This window comes from Hippoglossus stenolepis, chromosome 2, assembly GCF_022539355.2.
Source record: "Hippoglossus stenolepis isolate QCI-W04-F060 chromosome 2, HSTE1.2, whole genome shotgun sequence".
Taxonomy (NCBI): Eukaryota; Metazoa; Chordata; class Actinopteri; order Pleuronectiformes; family Pleuronectidae; genus Hippoglossus; species Hippoglossus stenolepis.
In genome coordinates, this window is record NC_061484.1 from 9913272 (window position 1) to 9932368 (window position 19097).

Genomic DNA, 19097 nt, shown 5'->3' on the forward strand with positions numbered 1-19097 from the left:
AACGATGAAATCAAGATACAGCAGGATAAAAGTGACTTCACTTGGCAGAATATGTGATTTAACTTTAAAAACACGCCATTCCTCCCACATTAGATAGTATGTGATGCAATATATTCAATATGTATAGTGAATCAAAAGAATCAAGTGAAAATCAACACTCGACACACTATTCTGTTCGGTTTACATGAAACTGAGTCTTAACAGTTCTGACTTATATGGGTTCTGTCAGCAAACACCTCTAATGAACTGTAACACCCACTCCTCCCAGTGAGTTAAGATGCTATCCATGTACTGGGCCACCTGTACTTACATGAAGTGTAACAGTAATAAGGTTGTCTGTTTTGCAGATCTCATTTATGTGCTGGGGTTTCAACTTCACCCACCCCCACTGATGACAACTCACAAATCAAATTTCCTTCAAATGATTTTGAGGTAGTTGTCAGCAAATAGTGGCCCAATCGTTTTTGGTGATTAGAGCCAATGCCTGTGTCAATGTGTTACTTCCTGCCTCTTCCTGTTGCACCACAGCTCACCTGAACGCTCGGGAAATGTCCGTGCTGTTGTGAGCACGTCTGAGCGGACAATCTCCTGGTGTGTTGTTCATGTGTGAAAGTCTGGGGATTCTCCAGAGTTCAGTGCATGTATGAAAGCAGCATTGGTTACCTTGAAACATCTCTACAGCTGCTTGTTGGCCATTTTAATGCTTCATATGATCTCACCTCCCTGTAACATCAAAACGGAACAAGTTTGTTACAGAACATTTTCCCTCAACATGTGTGTGTGAGTTTGTGTGTGTGTTTTCATGGTGACGTTTCTGCGCGCTTGGGAATGTGGCGCACTCTCCTCTTAAAGAGACAGGAGCCATGTCCGTCGGTCTGCAGCAGAGGGGAGGGTACGTGTGGCTTTAACAATCCGCCTGACAGTGGTGAGAGTGGGGTAGTGAGTTTGTGCAGCGTCCTCTCACCCACCGACAACCTTTGAATCGACGGGCCCCGGGGTCGAGTAGGCAGCTCCGACGTCCACGGTGGCAATTGGCTGCGCTCCTCCCTTGTGTCTTCGGCGGCTTCCTATTGCGCGTCGTGGCTCCACCACGGCAAACAGCGCGCACACACATTTCACGTGCAGACACGCGCGTCATGTGGCGTGTGCGCGCGCGATGCCACTGGAGCTCAAAGTCCTCCGGAGCGCGGTGCACTCTCCTGTCGGTCGTGTGTGAGGATTGAACCCCCGCGGGCCACTGACAGCTGCAGCACCATCACGGTCCTGCACAGGCCGGGCAGCGCACACACACACGCAGCCGGGCAGCGAGGCGAGTCGAGCCGGGTGCTGCGAGGAAGGAAGTCGCCGCTGTATAGAGCTCGCAGCGCATCGGAAGACAGCAGAGGACGAGCACGATGACGGAGAAGCGCATGTCGAGGTGGTACTTCGGGGGGCTGGCGTCGTGCGGGGCCGCCTGCTGCACGCACCCCCTGGATCTGATCAAGGTGAGGGGGGGGCACTCCGGGTCCTCTGGGGTGTGGAGGAGCGCAGGCCTGGACACCAGCCTGCAGCTGTTTGCAGCTGTGGTCACATAAGGACAGACTCGTGTAGCTTCTAATGTTACTGCATGGTTTTTAAATATCATTATGTGTCGCCTTTAGCTTCTCTAAGCCTTTTTCGGTCGTCATTAAAGTCTGCAGTTAACATTCAGGGCACAGGTTAACCAGTGACAAGCTGGTTAGTCCAGCTGACCCATTCTGTTAATAACTCTGGGAGATAAAAGAAAGTTACTGTTGAATGTAATGTTTGATCACAGGCACATGTCCCAGTGTAGATTACACTCAGTAGTAATGGTTTGATTCTTAGACCACAACAACTGGGGGATACTTAGCCCCCCCATTTGCAGCCTGTCATCGCCTGGCAGCAGGTGTGTGTGTGTGTGTGTGTGTGTGTGTGTGTGTGTGTGTGTGTGTGTGTGTGTGTGTGTGTGTGTGTGTGTGTGTGTGTGTGTGTGTGTGTGTGTGTGTGTGTGTGTGTGTGTGTGTGTGTGTGTCCTCTTAAGGTCCTTGTCCAGTACAAACACTGACCTTGCCAGGACCAGTTGACCTCACAGGGGTCAAACTCTGGTCTTAAGGAGGCAACACTTCATTTCTGGTTAAAGTTAGATGTGAAATGTGGTTAGGTTAAGGTTAGAGCTGGGTTATGAATTGGTCATGGTTAAGGTAATGAGGTTTTTGTTTGTTGTCCACAATGAATGGGAGTATATTTAATGTCTAAATAAGGATAGTTAATAGCTGCGTGTGTGTTTTCTTGTCTTATCCTGTTTATATTTTAATGTTATTATGTCAGTTGTAATGGAGTATTGTCAACTGCAAAGCCTTTGTGGACCTCAGGAAGAATAGGTGCATCAATGCCGTAGATAATCCTAATAAATGACACAGTTGTTTGATCAAATATAAACGTAGGGCTGTCCCTTAGTAGCTTGTTTAGAAGTTTGAAGGTTAAGCCTTGGTTTATGGTTTTGTTTTGAATAAGGTCGAGTTGAGGCCAAGGTTAGGGGTTAGGCATTGATTTGTGATGGTATAGGGTAAGCAGCTGGGGAATGCATCATGACAAGTGTCCTCACAAAGATATAAATACAAATGTGTGTGAAGGACTAAACTAGTACCTTTCTACTTAATGCCCAAATCCTCACTCACTTTTCTCTCTTATGGCTGCTCTGAAGGCAGCAGCAGCAGCACAAGACCCTGATAACACCGAACTGTTCCTCAGGAAGTCATGTGCTGTGTAATTACACAGACACAGTCAGTAATCAGCACTTTTCTGTAAGAATGTCTGCTGGACTGCTTCACATCTGCTGTAACTTTCTTGTTAGCTGCTGATGCCATTTAAAATCGTAGTAACAAAAGGCTGAAGCATCACAATTTGAGTGTGGTTGTGTAGTTGCTTCAGGGTTAATAAAGTCCTTAATTACTGAAGTATGAGCAGCTTTCTCTAAGACAGGCCCACCACAGGCTGATCAGACCTGGGTGTCATCTTGGGGCCCAGTTGGGGTCTTTCCTCCTGATCCAGAGCCACTGGCTGCAGCGTTCTGCAGTCCCTGATGTTTCTTTTATGGTCTGGTGCTTATATGTTGAGTCCTAGCTCAACTTGATGGTGGATGTTTCAATAAAACCCCTGCAGCTAACCTCGTCAGGTGTCAACTGTCTTTTGACTGCCTTTTTTTATTTTTATGCGTTAAAATAAAAAAATTGTAGTAACATGTCCTTCAGGATGGTCAGGATGAATGAAACGTAGTTGTTCATGCGTCATTGCTGAAAAGATTTGTTCTGTAAGAAAAGAAATGTAGCTGCAGAATGTTGCACTTTCCTAATTACAATTAAATTTTATGAAATATAAAATGCAATGATTAATAATAAGAATAATCCTTACAAATTCAATAGGGCCTCCCACCGTAGGTGTTCGGGCCCTAAAAAGGCCAATCTCAAACATTAGTACAGCTGGAAGCATGCAGCTGAACGTGATGAGTTCAAGGAAAAACGCACTTAGATCAAATTTGATGGAGTTGGTGAACCCAACAAGCTGCTTCTTCACATTCAGGCAAGCTGTGTGCCGAGCGAGCTGAGAACCTGAAACCTATTTCAGAATCAGGCCATTGCCTCAGAGAGGTCACATTGTTGTATACTATGTATGATAGGCCTGTGGCCCTCGAACAATGTTATAACATTGAAATGGCCTTGATAAGAAACAGTTTCCCCACCCCTGGTGCAGATGATAAACAGTTGGACTGTAACACATTCTCTCTTTTGTTGACTCTACTCCAGTTGATTCGATTTTAATTTAACTAGAAAGACAATGACAAGGCTACAAATTCCAACTCAACGCCACCACAGCTCAGAGTCATTGTTTCTCTTTACATTTACTATGTAAGCGATTTGATCATTTTTGCCAGGTCCTCTACAATCAATGAAGCCTGCCTGCCGAAGACAGTCAAATCTTTATGGATGTTTTAATGGCCACCGACATGGTTAGGATTTATCGTGGTGCGGCTCATGGTCACAGAGAGAGGGAGTGTGAGGGAGAGAGGTAGAGTGAGACAAAGAGCAGTGTCTTTATTGGCTTTTCTGCCTCTATTTATTTTGACAGCTGCATGAGGGGAGAGAGGGGATAACGTGCCGCAAACATGCCTGGGGCTGATTTGAACCCAGGTCGCAGCAGTATGGCTTCAGCTTTGATAAATTATAAGCTCCGTTGTGCTGGAGTACAGAGCCAGCTGAACAAAAGAATGTGTTACTTTCCAAAATACTTACATATTGCTTTGTGTCTGCTCATGTTGTTCAACACCATTCAAACTTAAGTAGCTAAAGTAACAGTCAAGTGAGAAGTGTTACTGGTGTTTGATGTAGGCCACATCATATTTGGTCCAAAATCATTATTACTGCATAGGGGTACCTTTTAGCTGGAGAGGTTGTTAATTAAAAGAAATATATAAAACACAAAAAGATTGGCTTTAAAACTCACTGGGAATTTGAGAGTTGAGTTTTTCAGTAAGGGGTAGGCTCCCTTTTAACTGTCAGGAGCCATTTCAATTTTATGACCTCCCTCATGGGCCATACTGAATTATTACACATATCAGACTAATCCCTCAAATGCTATGGCTGGAAATGCGGCCGGGTGATCCAGCACGGAACATGGTGGAAACCCGACAGTTGCTGAATGGACGCACTGGGGAAAGTATTAACTGAATTAACTGACATGAGCAAAATGTCCTCATTCATTATCACAGTAAACTATAGCGCAGTGACTGTGTTAACTGTTGACACTTGAGTGTCATTTATATGTTCCTCTGCAAGTTTTGTGAGCAAACTAATAACTAAAAAGCTGAAATGTAATTCAGAAGGAGAATTGGTTGCTGCTGCTGTGAAGCTACTACTCTACTTTGTGCAAAACTCCTACAGGGATTTAGTGAGAGATTTCAGGACATGAAAAGTAAACAAAAGGAACTGAACATCTTTGTTAAGCCGTTGAATGTGGAATTAGCTGATGTGCCTGAAAACCTAAAACAATTATCATGGAGTTGCCAGGCAAAGATGAGCTCATATCTAAGTAAACCTGTGAAGTACTGTTTATCATTGTCATCTACATTGGCAGAGCGAACTTGCTTTCACATATAAAAAAAAAATTCAGATTTGCAACTTCTCCCCTTAATGCTTGAATCCTGAAATGTCCTGAATGAACCAGTGTGGATGTATGTGCACTTGTGCTCGGTAAGTTGGCTAAAGTCATTATCAGAATATTAATAATTAACAAATATAAAAGATAAGGCAAATGCATGCAACAAAATGGTCAAAGTGATGTTCAAGGCAGCAAGCGTCTGTCCACTTTTTAAATCATTTCTTATTCAGAATGTTTCTTTTGGGTCATTTGAAATGTGTAGAACAACAACCCCATGTAAAGATGTCATCATCGCGTGATTATTCTACTGATGTAAACAATAAAATTCATCAGTCCTATGGTGCAGTCCCTTTTTTTCCAATCACTGCAACTGTTTAACTGTGGCTTCCCTGCAGAGCTACCATAGAATGAAATTCACATATGAGCAGACACCTCCAAGCCGAGCTACTCCTGATAATGATCAAATGTTCATGAAGCATTGTTGAAAAGATTTAACCCACATGATGTATTGCACACTCCGACGGGAACGTTTGCTTTGTCCCTGTTGCCGGACGATGAGAAGGATGGTGACTTTGCTCAAACAGCATACAAAGCTTAATGGCTTCATAGTGCTCTAGACTTACTGCATTACCGTACCTGCTAAATTTAGAAAGCCAGACTGAGGTGTAATTTAGAGAAGAATATACTTACTGTATGTGAAGGTGGTTTTCAGCAGAGACGAAGGGCTGGGCTAAGCACACATTACTCAGCAAAAAGTGCCCAGTCACATTTTACTGAGTTTCTCCTTGTTGCCAACGAAGAAATCTATTCTTGTTGTCCTACACTGATGCAGCAGAGTTGCTAAACAAGATTTTGTAGACCTCATGTAAAAGCCCAGTTTTTAGGCCAGACACTTATCAATACATCTAGGTGTAATATTTCCTGTGTGTGTGTGTGTGTGTGTGTGTGTGTGTGTGTGTGTGTGTGTGTGTGTGTGTGTGTGTCTTGCTCGTGGCTCAATAGGACTTTGTCTTACAACATTCCTTTGGTTCCCTTTATGGAATATCACAGTGCATATGAACATCCACTTTCTATTCCTTAAAGAAATTGTATTTATTTTTCAGTGTGAAACCTGGCTCAAAAATAGATTATGTCCAGATATCAAGTCTTATTATTATTGAGGGTTTGAGGTGTTATTATCAATTCATGCAGCCATTTGTTTTTGTACCGCCCAGTAGTTCTCAAAGATCTCAATCTCTAAATGATGACGGCTTTAGGTTGATTTATCAAAACCAATGACTACATGGTGAAACCAGGGTGTAGGTGTGGGTCAATCTTGGTGATAAAACCAATTGTGTTGTGAAATAGAGGAAATGACTAAAAGAATGATGAATTGAATCAAGCAGCCATTAACAGTGGAAGAGGGAGAGGAGGAACACTGTGTTGACAAGTGCTGAGTGGCCTTCAGATTCAGATACAGATCAGAATAGAGGACAAAGGCCAGCTGACCTCCCCGTACAAGGACAATGCACACATGCACACACAAATTGTGCTTGTATTGTAACTTACCTACCCGTGATGACTCAGCTTTCTCACTACAGATCCCTCTGTGGCTGAGCTGTGTCACGTCTGTAAAAATGTTGATTTAGTGATTAAGTAATGCAGTTCTGCAGCAGTATTGCAGATATTTAGTCTTGTGATGCACTTAGGAGCTTGTTAATATTTTAACAAGGGCCTCTCAGATTCTCCACAAGCAGAACCAAGTTGTAAAAAAGTTGCTGTGTCAACCCCAGCAGGGTCACGTGTCTGTCTTTGTTTGCAGACTGGGGTCAGTGTTCTGTCAACTACAGTGCCTCACTTGCATGACATTAATTCCTTGCATGTGACTTTCTTTCCAGGTACACCTGCAGACACAGCAGGAGGTGAAGAAGAGGATGTTGGGGATGGCCCTTCACGTGGTGAAGAATGACGGGGTGCTGGCTCTCTACAATGGCCTCTCTGCCTCCCTCTGTAGACAGGTGTGTATGTGTGTGGATTATCACTCTGTCCTTATGTGTGCCCACAACATAAACCCCTTCTCTTCTTCTGACTCCTGCAACACAATACCAATACCAATACAACCTCTACTACTACTATCACTACAACTACTTACTACTAATACTACTGTTAATACTATTAATACTACTACTTATATAATAATAATAATAATAATAATGATAATAAATAATAATTATAACAAAGCTACACGAACTTTACATAGTTGAAACAGGAATCTGATTAAATCAAAATTAGACAACATTAAAGTGTTATAAACCACTCTGCAATTATTTAAAAACAACAATTAACAAACATAAGACAGCTGGAACCAGTGTCCTAGGCAAGGCAGGGTAATTCAAATGTTATACCTTATTTCATACAGGGAGGCAGTTCAAAGTGCTTTACATAAAAGAATGAGTCAGTGAGAGCACATTTAAATTCTGCTGTTGCATTCTCATGAGATTCAACAAGATTCACATGTTGTGTCGCCCAATTAAAAAAAGTACACACACAGAGATTACAGATACTGTAGGATACTGAATACATAGATTAGACAGGTAGTTTTAGTGACTGCAGTGTGTTTAGCTATTCTGTACATTTTGCAGGTTGTTTACATTATGACTGGAAGGAATCAGACAAGTTGAGTCATAGCCAGTGGATGATGAAGAGAAGGAGAAGTTTCAACCTGTAAATGGTGCATCCTGATCATGTTTCAGTATGTTGCCAGAGGCTCTTCCAAGGGGCTGAAAAAACTGTTGAATCATCTGTCTGGCTCATTCCCTCTCTTCTCTTCTCCTCTCTTCTCCTCTCCTCTCTCCTCAGATGTCCTATTCCCTCACCAGGTTTGCCATCTATGAGACAGTGAGGGACATGATGGGCAGCACAAGCCAGGGCCCAATGCCCTTCTACCAGAAGGTCCTGCTGGGAGCCTTTGGAGGTGCGAGCACTCTTGTACTTCTATCTTAAGCCGTTTTCACACATGAACTCCGGAGAATGTCCACAGAATTGGGTTTTTATTACCCTTCACCCATGAACAACGCAGCAGGTGATTCTCTGCTCAGACGCGTTCACAGCAACACAGAAATCTCTGGAGTTTTTCAGGTGAGGGGTGGTGCAGCAGACAGAGGCAGGATGTAACGTATTAATTCTCCTGCCAAGATCACGTTTTTTTTACCCCAACCTCGGCCCTTATCACCGAAAGTTATTGTATCTTGTTATTTTAAGTTTACATCTCCGGCGGTGTCTTCTTCATTTATGGCACATCTTTTTCATCCTTGTTTTCCGTTTGTTTTTTTCCCGTCCGTCACGTGTTAGAAACGTCATCAACATACACTCGCTTGTGGTGAATCCTCCAGAGAATCTCTTGCTTTGTTCTCACATGGGCTCATTTGGACATTATCCAGAGTTTTTACTAGAGGGCTTGAGAAAAGTCTTGAGCCTCGTACTTGCCCAGTTTGGATCTCACATACAGCCCCTCTGGACAATGTCAGACTGTCGGTGCAGTTCAGTGCATGTGAAAGTCGCTTTTGTGAGGATGCTCATTGGCATAATGCTTTTCCTAGCCTCTTACCCCAACTGTAACAATCACAACTTGCACAACCGGACAAAATGTCCTCACTTTACCAAAATGTCCTGACTCTGTAAAGTCTATGCTCAAAATGTTCTTCGTAAAGATACAGCAGGTAAAATAAGTAGTGAACATGTCACCATTTTTCTCAGTAAATATATTTCTAAAGGTGCTATTGACATGAAATTTTCACCGGATGTCGGTAACAACCCAAGTAATCCACACATACAAAGAAAACCAAACAATTAAGTTCAGAAATTAAGTTATGTGTAATAACATGGAATGACACAGGGAAAAAGTATTGAACACGCTGACTGAAATTTAGTTAATACTTCGTACAAAAGCCTTTGTTGGTGATGACAGCTTCAAGACGCCTCCTGTATGGAGAAACTAGTCGCATGCATTGCTCAGGTGTGATTTTGGCCCATTCTTCCACACAAACAGTCTTCAAATCTTGAAGGTTCCGTGGGCCTCTTCTATGAACTCTGATCTTTAGTTCTTTCCAAAGATTTTTTATTGGATTCAAGTCAGGTGATTGGCTGGGCCATTCTAGCAGCTTTATTTTCTTTCTCTGAAACCAATTGAGAGTTTCCTTGGCTGTGTGTTTGGGATCATTGTCTTGCTGAAATGTCCACCCTCGTTTCATCTTCATCATCCTGGTAGATGGCAGCAGATTTTTATCAAGAATGTCTCGGTACATTCCTTCCTTCAATTATATGAAGTTTGCCAGTGCCGTATGCTGAAGAACAGCCCCACACCATGATGTTCCCACCTCCAAACTTCACTGTTGGGGTGATGTGCAGTGCCATTCGACCTCCAAACAGGGTGTGTATTATGGCATCCAAAGAGTTCAATTTTGGTCTCATCTGACCAGACTATATTCTCCCAGTATTTCACAGGCTTGTTGAGCAGCAAACTTTAAATGAGCTTCACATGCTTTTTCTTCAGCAATGGAGTCTTGCGTGGTGAACGTGCATACAGGCCACGGCGGTTGAGTGCATTACTTATTGTTTTCTTTGAAACAATTGTACCTGCTAATTCCAGGTCTTTCCGAAGCTCTCCACAAGTGGCCCTCGGCTCTTGGACAACTCTTCTGATAATTCTTTTCACTCCTCTGTCAGAAGTCTTGCGAGGAGCACCTGCTGGTCGTGGCCGGTTTATGGTGAAATGATGTTCTTTCCACTTCCGGATTATGGCCCCAACAGTTCTCACTGGAACATTCAGACGTTTCAAAAATCCTTCTGTAACCAATGCCATCAGAATGTTTTGCAACAATAAGGTTGCGAAGGTCTTGAGAGAGCTCTTTGCTTTGACCCATCATGAGATGTTTCTTGTGTGACACCTTGGGAACGAGACACCTTGACAAGGGGCAGGATTGCTTTCTAAGTACTGATAGATATCAGCTGGTGTCTTGGCTTTCCATGCCTTTTTGCACCTCCCTTTCTTCATGTGTTCAATACTTTTTCCCTGTGTCATTCCATTTTATTACACATAACTTAATTTCTGAACTTTATTGTTTGTCAATAGCACCTTTTAGAAATATATTTACTGAGAAAAATGGGGACGTGTTCAATACTTATTTTACCCGCTGTATATGTGCACACATGCAGTATCACCCATGCAGGCTTGTGTTTCAACAGGTTTTACTGGTGGGTTTGTTGGAACGCCAGCAGACTTGGTGAATGTCAGGTAAGACTCCATGACAGTATTCAAACTGGCATTAATATATATGCAAAATTCCTGCAATTAAGTGCTTTATAATTTATTATTATTGGTCTATGGTCAAAAACAACAAATATTGATATAAAATATCTGAACTCTTTTTGTCTTCTAGGATGCAGAATGATATGAAACTACCTGCTGAGCTGAGGAGGAAGTGAGTGTTGTAACTTTATTCTGTCACGTTAGATATCCTCAGTCTTTCACCGTGATATAACGCTGGTGTTTTTCTTATTTCCTGTAGCTACAAACATGCCGTCGATGGGCTCTACAGAGTCCTCAGAGAAGGTAAATCCTATTGTGTGTAACTTCACACATGCCACACTGATCAGTCATGTCTGATCTGTGACCTCTGTCCTGTCCCACAGAGGGTGTGAGGAGACTGTTCTCAGGGGCCACCATGGCCTCCAGCAGAGGAGCCATGGTCACTGTTGGACAGGTCAGTCACATCAATCACAGTCTGCTGAGAGGTGGACATTTATAGGCTGGGACCTTTTGTTGGTTTTATGTGAAACCGTGTGAGTTAAAAAGTTAATAAAGAGCTTGTGAGCTTGAGAGAAACCAGGAGGATTCTTCAACCAGTGAAGAGCAATGTCTGTTTCTTCATTTGAATAATCTACTGTTTGTTCTACCTGATGTAATCACAGCTTCAATACATTTTTTTTTAAACACTTTAATACTTTTATTAGTCATGTTTAGGTGTGTATCAAATTTAGAATCCATGTTTAAGTTAATAAATGAGATAATTGAATTCAACAGAATTAAATTAAAGTTACAATTATCAATACTGAGTCAGTTTCCTATATGAATAGGCTACTTTTTGAAATGGTTCCATTTAAACTAAACAAAAAAAATGTGGGGGTTGGTCTCTATGTATAATCGAAACACACAAACTTCCTCTGACTGAACCATTTGTCATACTGTTTTTTTTTTTGGAGTGTAACTTTACAACTAAGTTTTGGATGAAGTTTGCCGATGTCACGGTCGCGGTCGTCCTAAGAAGTTTGAACGGCCGGCATAGGTGGCCGGTGTCAAAATTTGGAACAAATATTCACTTAGACTGAACTGATCACATTTTGGTGGTCAAAGGTCAAAAGGTCAAGTTCACATGACGTTGCGTTGTTTTGAACTCAATATATCAGGAATTTCCAAAGGTAATATTATAACATGTGGCACAAACATTCAATTTAGACTCAAGTATAACCTGAACAGAATTTGGTGGTCAAAGGTCAAAGTCACTGTGACCTCACAAAGCATGTTTTTTGCCTTGTGAATGCAATATCTTCAAAATGCCTCGAGGTAATTCTCTCACAGTTGGTAGAAACATTCACTGAACATTCATCGTTTTCATTTCGGTAGTCAAGCGTCAAAGGTCTTCAGAACGTTTCTGAACACCATATTTCCCTGGTTCCCATCCCAGGTCTCAAAACTTGTTTGTCATTATCATTTTTCAATAGTTATGTCAGTTAAATAATCTTGTTGATGGCACTGTCTTTTTTGTGCTACCACTGAGGTGAGCCATGTACTGAAAATTTAGAATTGGACACTGACATTTGTGCAGTGTTTTTGACAGATATTTTCTTTTACATACAGAATGTAAATGCATAATACATGTAGGCCAACTCTTGAAAAGTGTAAATCCAGGATCATATGACCACAGTGTCCCTGGACACCAAACCAGAACACAGATAGACACCTGAGCCATGTTTACATCTGGACAATGCTTATTTGAATGAAAGACCTTTGAAATGACACAAATTTTCTCTGTCTCGTGTTTCTTTTTCCCACCATCAGTTGGCGTGTTATGACCAGGCCAAGCAGCTTGTGTTGGGAACGGGGATGATGGGAGATAACATGCTCACACACTTTCTTTCCAGCTTCATTGCTGTAAGTATCAGGTTTTATACATTTGTGTGCAGTGGAATCCTGCAAGTGTTTACAAGGCCCCTTCTGTCGGCTGACTTCTGCTTGTGTGAACCCTTCCTCTGCAGGGAGGCTGTGCTACGTTCCTGTGTCAACCTCTGGATGTGATGAAGACGAGACTGATGAACTCAAAGGGAGAGTACACGGTGAGAAGATCCCTCTTCATTTTCTCCTCTAATCGTTTCATTCCTCTCTATTTCTGCGTATATCCATCCTCTTCATGTGTCATAATGTCGTCATTCTCACCCAGCCTGTCTCTCTCTTCAGGGGGTGGCACATTGCATACGTGAAACTGCCAAGCTAGGACCGCTTGCATTTTACAAGGTAAAAAAAAACAACGAAAACAGTCCTTCATACTATACATGATTGTCGTTTTTTAGTACTAATTAATCAGGATTTCTTTAGAGTAGGATGCTTTGATTCATACTGGTCCCTGTCTGTGCCACAGCAGTGAAAGAAAAGACCTCAGGTCAAGGTAGTTATAGCTGCTGCAACACTATGATGTATTTATTTATTTACATCAAGATAAATAATTTTAGAAAATTACTGTAGATTCATCTTAACTCAGTCAAATCAAAAGAAGTGGTGTGAAGAGAATGCTCTGCCCTCTGCAGGACAGTGCATGTATTTGACTCTGCAAATAAACAATCAATCCTGCAGGATCTTGTTAATGACCCTATGAGAGCTGCTGTTGCTGACTGCAGTGGCAGATCTCTGACTTTTTTAAATCGGGGGCCATTAGGGGGCCACAGTTAACACATAGGGGCCGATTATATGTCCAACATCCATGCACAAGTCCTGCTTCAGTAAAGTAATTAAGCAATACTTTTCTCTGTCAGCTCTAAAGCTTTGAGTAAAGCCACACATCACTGAATATATTTAGAAAATTGCTCCTTGTTCCAGCACATTGTGTTCTTCAAAAAAGCTTAGAAAATAAAAATTGTCGTATTTGTTGTTTGTATTCATAAGTGACTAGTTAATTTTTTTTTAAAAAGGATCTGGACCAAAATACAAACACTATCAGTCCCCTAAATGTAACTGATTTATTTTTTTCATCAAGATCCATGAATTTTTCCCTAAAAAATGAACAAAAATGTTGAAAAAGATCCTATCTCACAATGTTAAAGAAATTGGAAAAAAAATGAATTGGGATCCTCCCCCTGATCCAGTTCTGCACCAAATGTTATGGTTTCTTCCCTGACCCACACCACATCCTCCCACTGGGCTTCATGGTCATATGTCCCGAAGCTTCTGTGTGATCTGAACAAACCCCTAACCTCGTTGGTGGAGGCAGTGATTTAAAGTCAGTTTCTAGCGATACATACATTTGTTGTAGAAGCTTTAGGTTGAGAATTCCATGTAACAATGCAATGTTGTATATTCCTACAGGGTCTCGCCCCAGCAGGGATCCGCTTGATCCCCCACACAGTGCTCACCTTCCTCTTCCTGGAGCAGCTCAAGAAGAACTTTGGCATTCGCATCATCTCCTGAGCACGCTCCGCAGGGTGTGGGGGGGGTCACACTGTGCGTGTGCTTAGGCTCCGCCTTTTGCTCTACCTCTATCTCACAGCAAGACACTAAGGGATTTTGATGACGGTGAGCACCAGCGGCTGGAAGGGATGAATACTGGAAAAACAGATGAGTCCTTCTGCTCGGAAGGTGCCGTCCTGTTGATTTTTAGGTTGACATTCAAAATTTAGAAAGGAGATTAAAATGAGCTCTAGATGTTAATGTAGTCGTCCATTATAATTTCTAGTAGAGTTAAATACGTGTCTGGATGAGATGATTTGAGTTGGGGGACCACAGTTATTCCTCAACCTTGATGATGACAGACTAACTGCTGATCAGATAATGTGATTTATGTTCTAATCTCTGCACTCGGTACATTAATCCAAAGTGGTGAACAGCGCCTTCAGAGCCCACACCAGGTGATTAGCACTTGTAGACTGCGGCTTAAATTGTCTTTTCAGTTTCGTATTTGTCGAGTGTTAGAAGCTTCATCAACAGGCTCACTCGCTCGCTGTGAATTTTCCAAACATTTTCCAGTTGTATTTTCACATTGGCTCACCCAGACATTTTCCGTTCTGTAAAATGTCTGGAGCAACTGACTTGGGCATTTGCGTTCCCACATACAGCCTTCAGTGCATGTCTGAAAACAGCTTTATCGTCCTCTACAACACTTTATTGTTTTCAGATGAGGCCAGGACATTGTGTGTGATTTACTTGTGAAGTTGTCAACAAAGTGTAGCCTTGACATCAGTGCCGTTATTACCAAACTATAATAATTCCCGAAAGCCATTGGTGAAACATGACTGATCCAGCTGTTATGGAACTACATAGTTATCATTCCCAACAGTGGTGACCAAATGTGATGCACACTGGATTTTACAGATTTATTTTTTTGCCTTCTCCTCACCTAACTATTATTTTTAAAATTTCTGATTCTCCTTTACTTCATTCCTTTATTCCACCGCTGCTATGATTTCACTCTTAAATCTTTCAGGGGAGAGGACCAAGCTTGTTTGTGTCGAGTTTTTAAGTGAGGAGGGACTTAGTGGGGAAACTGTGAAGCAGAGTGTTGAGGGTACATTTGTCAGTGGCCCTTTTTAAGTTTTCCAATTCTGCAGTGAAATTGCAAATGACCACTTGATATCTTTTAAAGTTCTTATACTGTTTGAATGGAGATGCCTGTAGAGAACTGCAGTACACTACACGTGTACGTGTAGCATTTTCATCTATCATGTTACTGTTTCATCTAGATGAACGCATGTCAGACTTTATGACTCAGGATGCTACTCTCTTTTTAAAGGCACTTTAATGAAAATCTCTGTAATCCTACTGACTAACCTGCTGCGTAGAAACACCCGCTATAGACTTCTGAGTAGAAATAGAAATGCATTTTAATTTGTTTTTGGATTGAACATGTTAGTGGTTCCAGTTGAGGACGTTTTGTGGCCCTTGACTTTATTTTCCATGATGACTTTGACTTTGGTTCAGTGATATTGTGCATTCTCTGTGCTGTGCCTGCTCTGTATACAGAGACCATGTCAAGTAACGTTGCCTTACAGTATATGTCCTGCAGGGGGCAGTGTAACAATGTGTAAAGTATCCTTTCTTGTGCAGTCTAACAAGTCCTGCACCTTCATCCTAGGATACATAAAAAAAAAAGGGCCACAACGCCACTAGATGACTGTGTGTGCCTGCATGTTGCTGTGTTGAATGATGAGTTCCTTTATAGTGCGAGGTACTCAACTGTAGATCCGCCATAATACTGCTAATGTTAACCCCAGCTTTATTCATATGCATAGAAATGGAACTGGAGGGAGCCACAGTTCCGGGTGTTGGATTTAATATTTTCTAGATCAGTTACCAAGAATTTGGGAATTAAAATACTAATGGGAAATAATGTGTGTTTTATTGTTTTTCTTTTGTGCTGTGTGTCCTGTTTTACATTACATAATCAGGCTATAAAGTTTTTTATGGTAGTGAGTGAGATTGTTGTAAATCACATCACCACACTCTTTTAATAGAGGTCATGTTTTCACCCATGCTGGCTTAGTGTCAGCAGGACTATGACAAAAAGCACTGGACTGATAAAAGATAAGATAAAATGAAATAAGATTATCCTTCATCCGTCCCACTATGGAGAAATGTACCATGTTACAGCAGCTATAAAGGGAATCGTGAAATACACATTCAAAATACAACTTAAACACGTGGGCTTAAAAAGTAGAAATGTGTACAATACAAACAAATTAACAGTGAAGCATATTACACATGTAGGATATTGAAATTGCGTGAATAGAAATTGACTCTTGAACAGTTAAATTAGCTGTAACCCTGGGTGAAATATTTCAGGTGAATGTGGTTGTTGGAGAGATAGTGGTCCAGAGAGGGAAATCCATTACGTGTTGATGTGGATCCAGTCAAAATAGAATGTTTTCATCACTTTTCTATTTCATCATTCCTATAAAAGGCATTTTTCAACATTTTTCTTTACCTTTCTCAGGAAACAGTGCATGGATCTTGATCTTGATGGATATTGTTCGCCATCCTAATTATTATTATTTTTGTCATTTCATGAATCAGCTGCAGGCCTTCTGGGTTTTGTCAAATCCATGTTACAAAACAAACCCAGTGATCTTTGTGTTTCGGGTCTCCGCTGCCACAGGCTTATCATCACTGATGCTTGCATTGCCCTCATCAGAACAAGGACACGCTGTAGTTTAGTTTTTTTGCTCGGTGGGTCCTTCACATCAGCCCACGGACTTAGGATCAGGACTTATTTTTGCAGAATTACTGCCTCCATAGCCTGCAGCACGTACCAGGACTGTCCACAGTTAAAGGGGGTGATAATCAGCTGTCATGATAAATGGCAGCAATGCGACTAGGATCCTCTGCCTAGATGAATATGGCTGCACATTACTTCATTGATAGCATCAATCACATGCAAAGCAGTGATGACTCTGACTGTTTTCACCTCTACCTTCATCGTGTATGTGTGGGAATTCATGGGCCTAATGCCTCTGCTCATTTTTCTCATCGGTGTCAGGAGGGCTATTTTTGCACAGTCTTGGAACGCTGCCTGTACGTACAGGGATATGGAAAATCCGGCTGTTGGCCTATTTACTGCGATGTTCATTCAGATATATTTTAACAGAAACCATATCTGCCACACTCATTAAATATCAAACCACTCAGTCTGCTGTCTATAAATGAAATATCTGGTGTCTCAATCATAACAAACACACTGATGCAACATAATTCAAAGATTTCATTATCTTACCAAATGTTTTTAAAGCAGTCGGGTTAAGTTAAGTTTCATATTGTTTTTTGTAAAGCAATTTGATACTTGTTTTGAAAAGTGCTATAATTATTATTGTTTTACTAACTGAAGTTAAAAAAAATTATAAGAAAAATTATAGAAACTGGAGCAAATCAAAGCTGTTTTCAGACATCAACTCTGGAAAAGTGTTAGTTCACATCAGACATGTTCACAACAGGAAAAAGTTCTGGAAGATTCATGCAAGAGGTGGCCCCTGAGTAGAACATTCAGGAGGTAGGACATGACGTATCAAATTCTTCTGGGGACAGTAGGCTACAGTGTTTTTGTTAACAGCACATCAACGCCGGTGTTGGCCTTCACCGCCAAAGGCTCTCGAATCTCTTTGTCTGTCCAAGGTTACATCATCTTCAGGGTCTTCTTGGTGATATTTATTTTCTTCCAGTTTCTTCCAGTCGCGTGTAAAAAAAAGTCATCAACACGCCCCCACTCCATCACTGTGAACTATTCAGACATTTTCCTGCTGTATTCTCACATGAGCTCACTTTTTTCCTGACATTTCCTGGCAGGATGAATTCCAGAAAATATCCAGAGCAAATGACTGGGGCATTTGTGTTCTCCCATACAGGCCCCTCTGGAAGATTTCAGGAAAATGTCCTGACTTAAGTGAGTGAGCCGGAAAGCAGCTCAACAGTTAAAACTGGTGAAAATGAGTAAAAGGTGCTGCTAAACTCTTTCTTCTATACTGGTAATTTAACTGTTGATTAGATATAGCACCTTTAGTTGTAACCACTTCATGAAGTGGGTCTGCATTGTTATTCGCTCAAATGTCGATGTATGCAAACCAAATGCACCTTTAGATGTCACCGTTTAAGAAATGAATATAGTATTTCATGGCGGACTTGTTTTCACTCAGCAATGCATCTACTTGAGTTGGGAAGACTGAAATGGAATAAAAAAACGTAACTCCCATCTCCACTGGCCAGTGTGCTTCTAAAGGCCAGCTGCAGTTCAGTTTAATCTGAACATGGTCAATGCTCAGAGAGAAGTGATTGTGGTCTTTGAGCTGAGACACAGCAGGAACTCATCGTACCTCAAAGGTCACCATGAAACCCTGGAAACAGGATGAAGGTGGGTGGTGAGAATTAAAGCTAACTTTCTGCCTGCTGCTCAACACATGGTAACTAGTCTCCTCAAATACACACTGAGAATTAGAATTATTACTTACACATAGGTTTCAGTAATAACAAAACACGCGGACAGCTACATGTGACAGGACTCACTCCTCATGACAAACAGAGAAGAGAATTATCACCAAGCGCTGCACATCCCCTCAGCTTCACAGCTCTTTATAGCAAATCAGTCCGATCATTGCAACACTGCTGGGGGTGTTATGGTCACCTCAGTATTAGTCCGCTTGTCCTTTCTGTTCAGTAGTAGATTAAATTTATCTTTAAAAAAAAAGATGAGTCGTCCATTATTGTGTGCACACAAGCACAAACACACACGCCTGTTTGCAATTTGTCACACAGGCATGTCACTGACACACACACTGAACCCACACAGTCAGAATCTTTTCTACTTTAGTTTTTACCTTCTTATTTTTCCTTTTAAAAAAAAGTATTTTTTGTGTTTTTCTCTTGCCTTCATAATTTAATTAATGTGTAATGTGAAGCACCTTTAAATGCCTTTAGGAATAAAAGGTGCAACCTTCCATACACTCCTACACTTTCACATTTCAATGGTGGCCTTGCTATGGCAAGAGTTGTCATTGAACACAAATGTAACCTGTTGTTTTGTGTTGATAATGTTTAGTGCGTCACAGCCAAAGTGTTTATGGGTGTAGACGTTTTCGCTTTATCAGATGTGTTGTGAAAGTGCTGCTTTTTCTCTCCTTTTCAATCAGCCAACACCCACAAACACACTCATGTATCT

General features: G+C 41.5%; 1 protein-coding gene across 1 annotated transcript; it reads left to right on the forward strand.

Annotated features, from left to right (window-relative positions):
* The first annotated feature begins 952 nt into the window (after positions 1-952).
* On the forward strand, positions 953-15785 carry slc25a10b (solute carrier family 25 member 10b). The gene is made up of 11 exons (XM_035179978.2): positions 953-1484; positions 7032-7151; positions 7993-8107; positions 10378-10426; positions 10572-10613; positions 10701-10744; positions 10825-10895; positions 12251-12343; positions 12448-12525; positions 12647-12703; positions 13769-15785. Exons 1-11 carry the CDS (start codon positions 1395-1397, stop codon positions 13868-13870), a joined length of 861 nt encoding a protein of 286 aa, XP_035035869.1. The 5' UTR covers positions 953-1394; the 3' UTR covers positions 13871-15785.
* The last annotated feature ends 3312 nt before the right edge of the window (positions 15786-19097 follow it).

Coding starts and splice junctions, on each gene's coding strand:
- slc25a10b (XM_035179978.2), top strand. CDS start 1,395: ATGACGGAGAAGCGCATGTCGAGGTGGTACTTCGGGGGGCTGGCGTCG. Junction 10,614..10,700: donor CCTGCTGAGCTGAGGAGGAA/GTGAGTGTTGTA, acceptor TATTTCCTGTAG/CTACAAACATGCCGTCGATG. Junction 12,526..12,646: donor ACTCAAAGGGAGAGTACACG/GTGAGAAGATCC, acceptor CTCTCTCTTCAG/GGGGTGGCACATTGCATACG.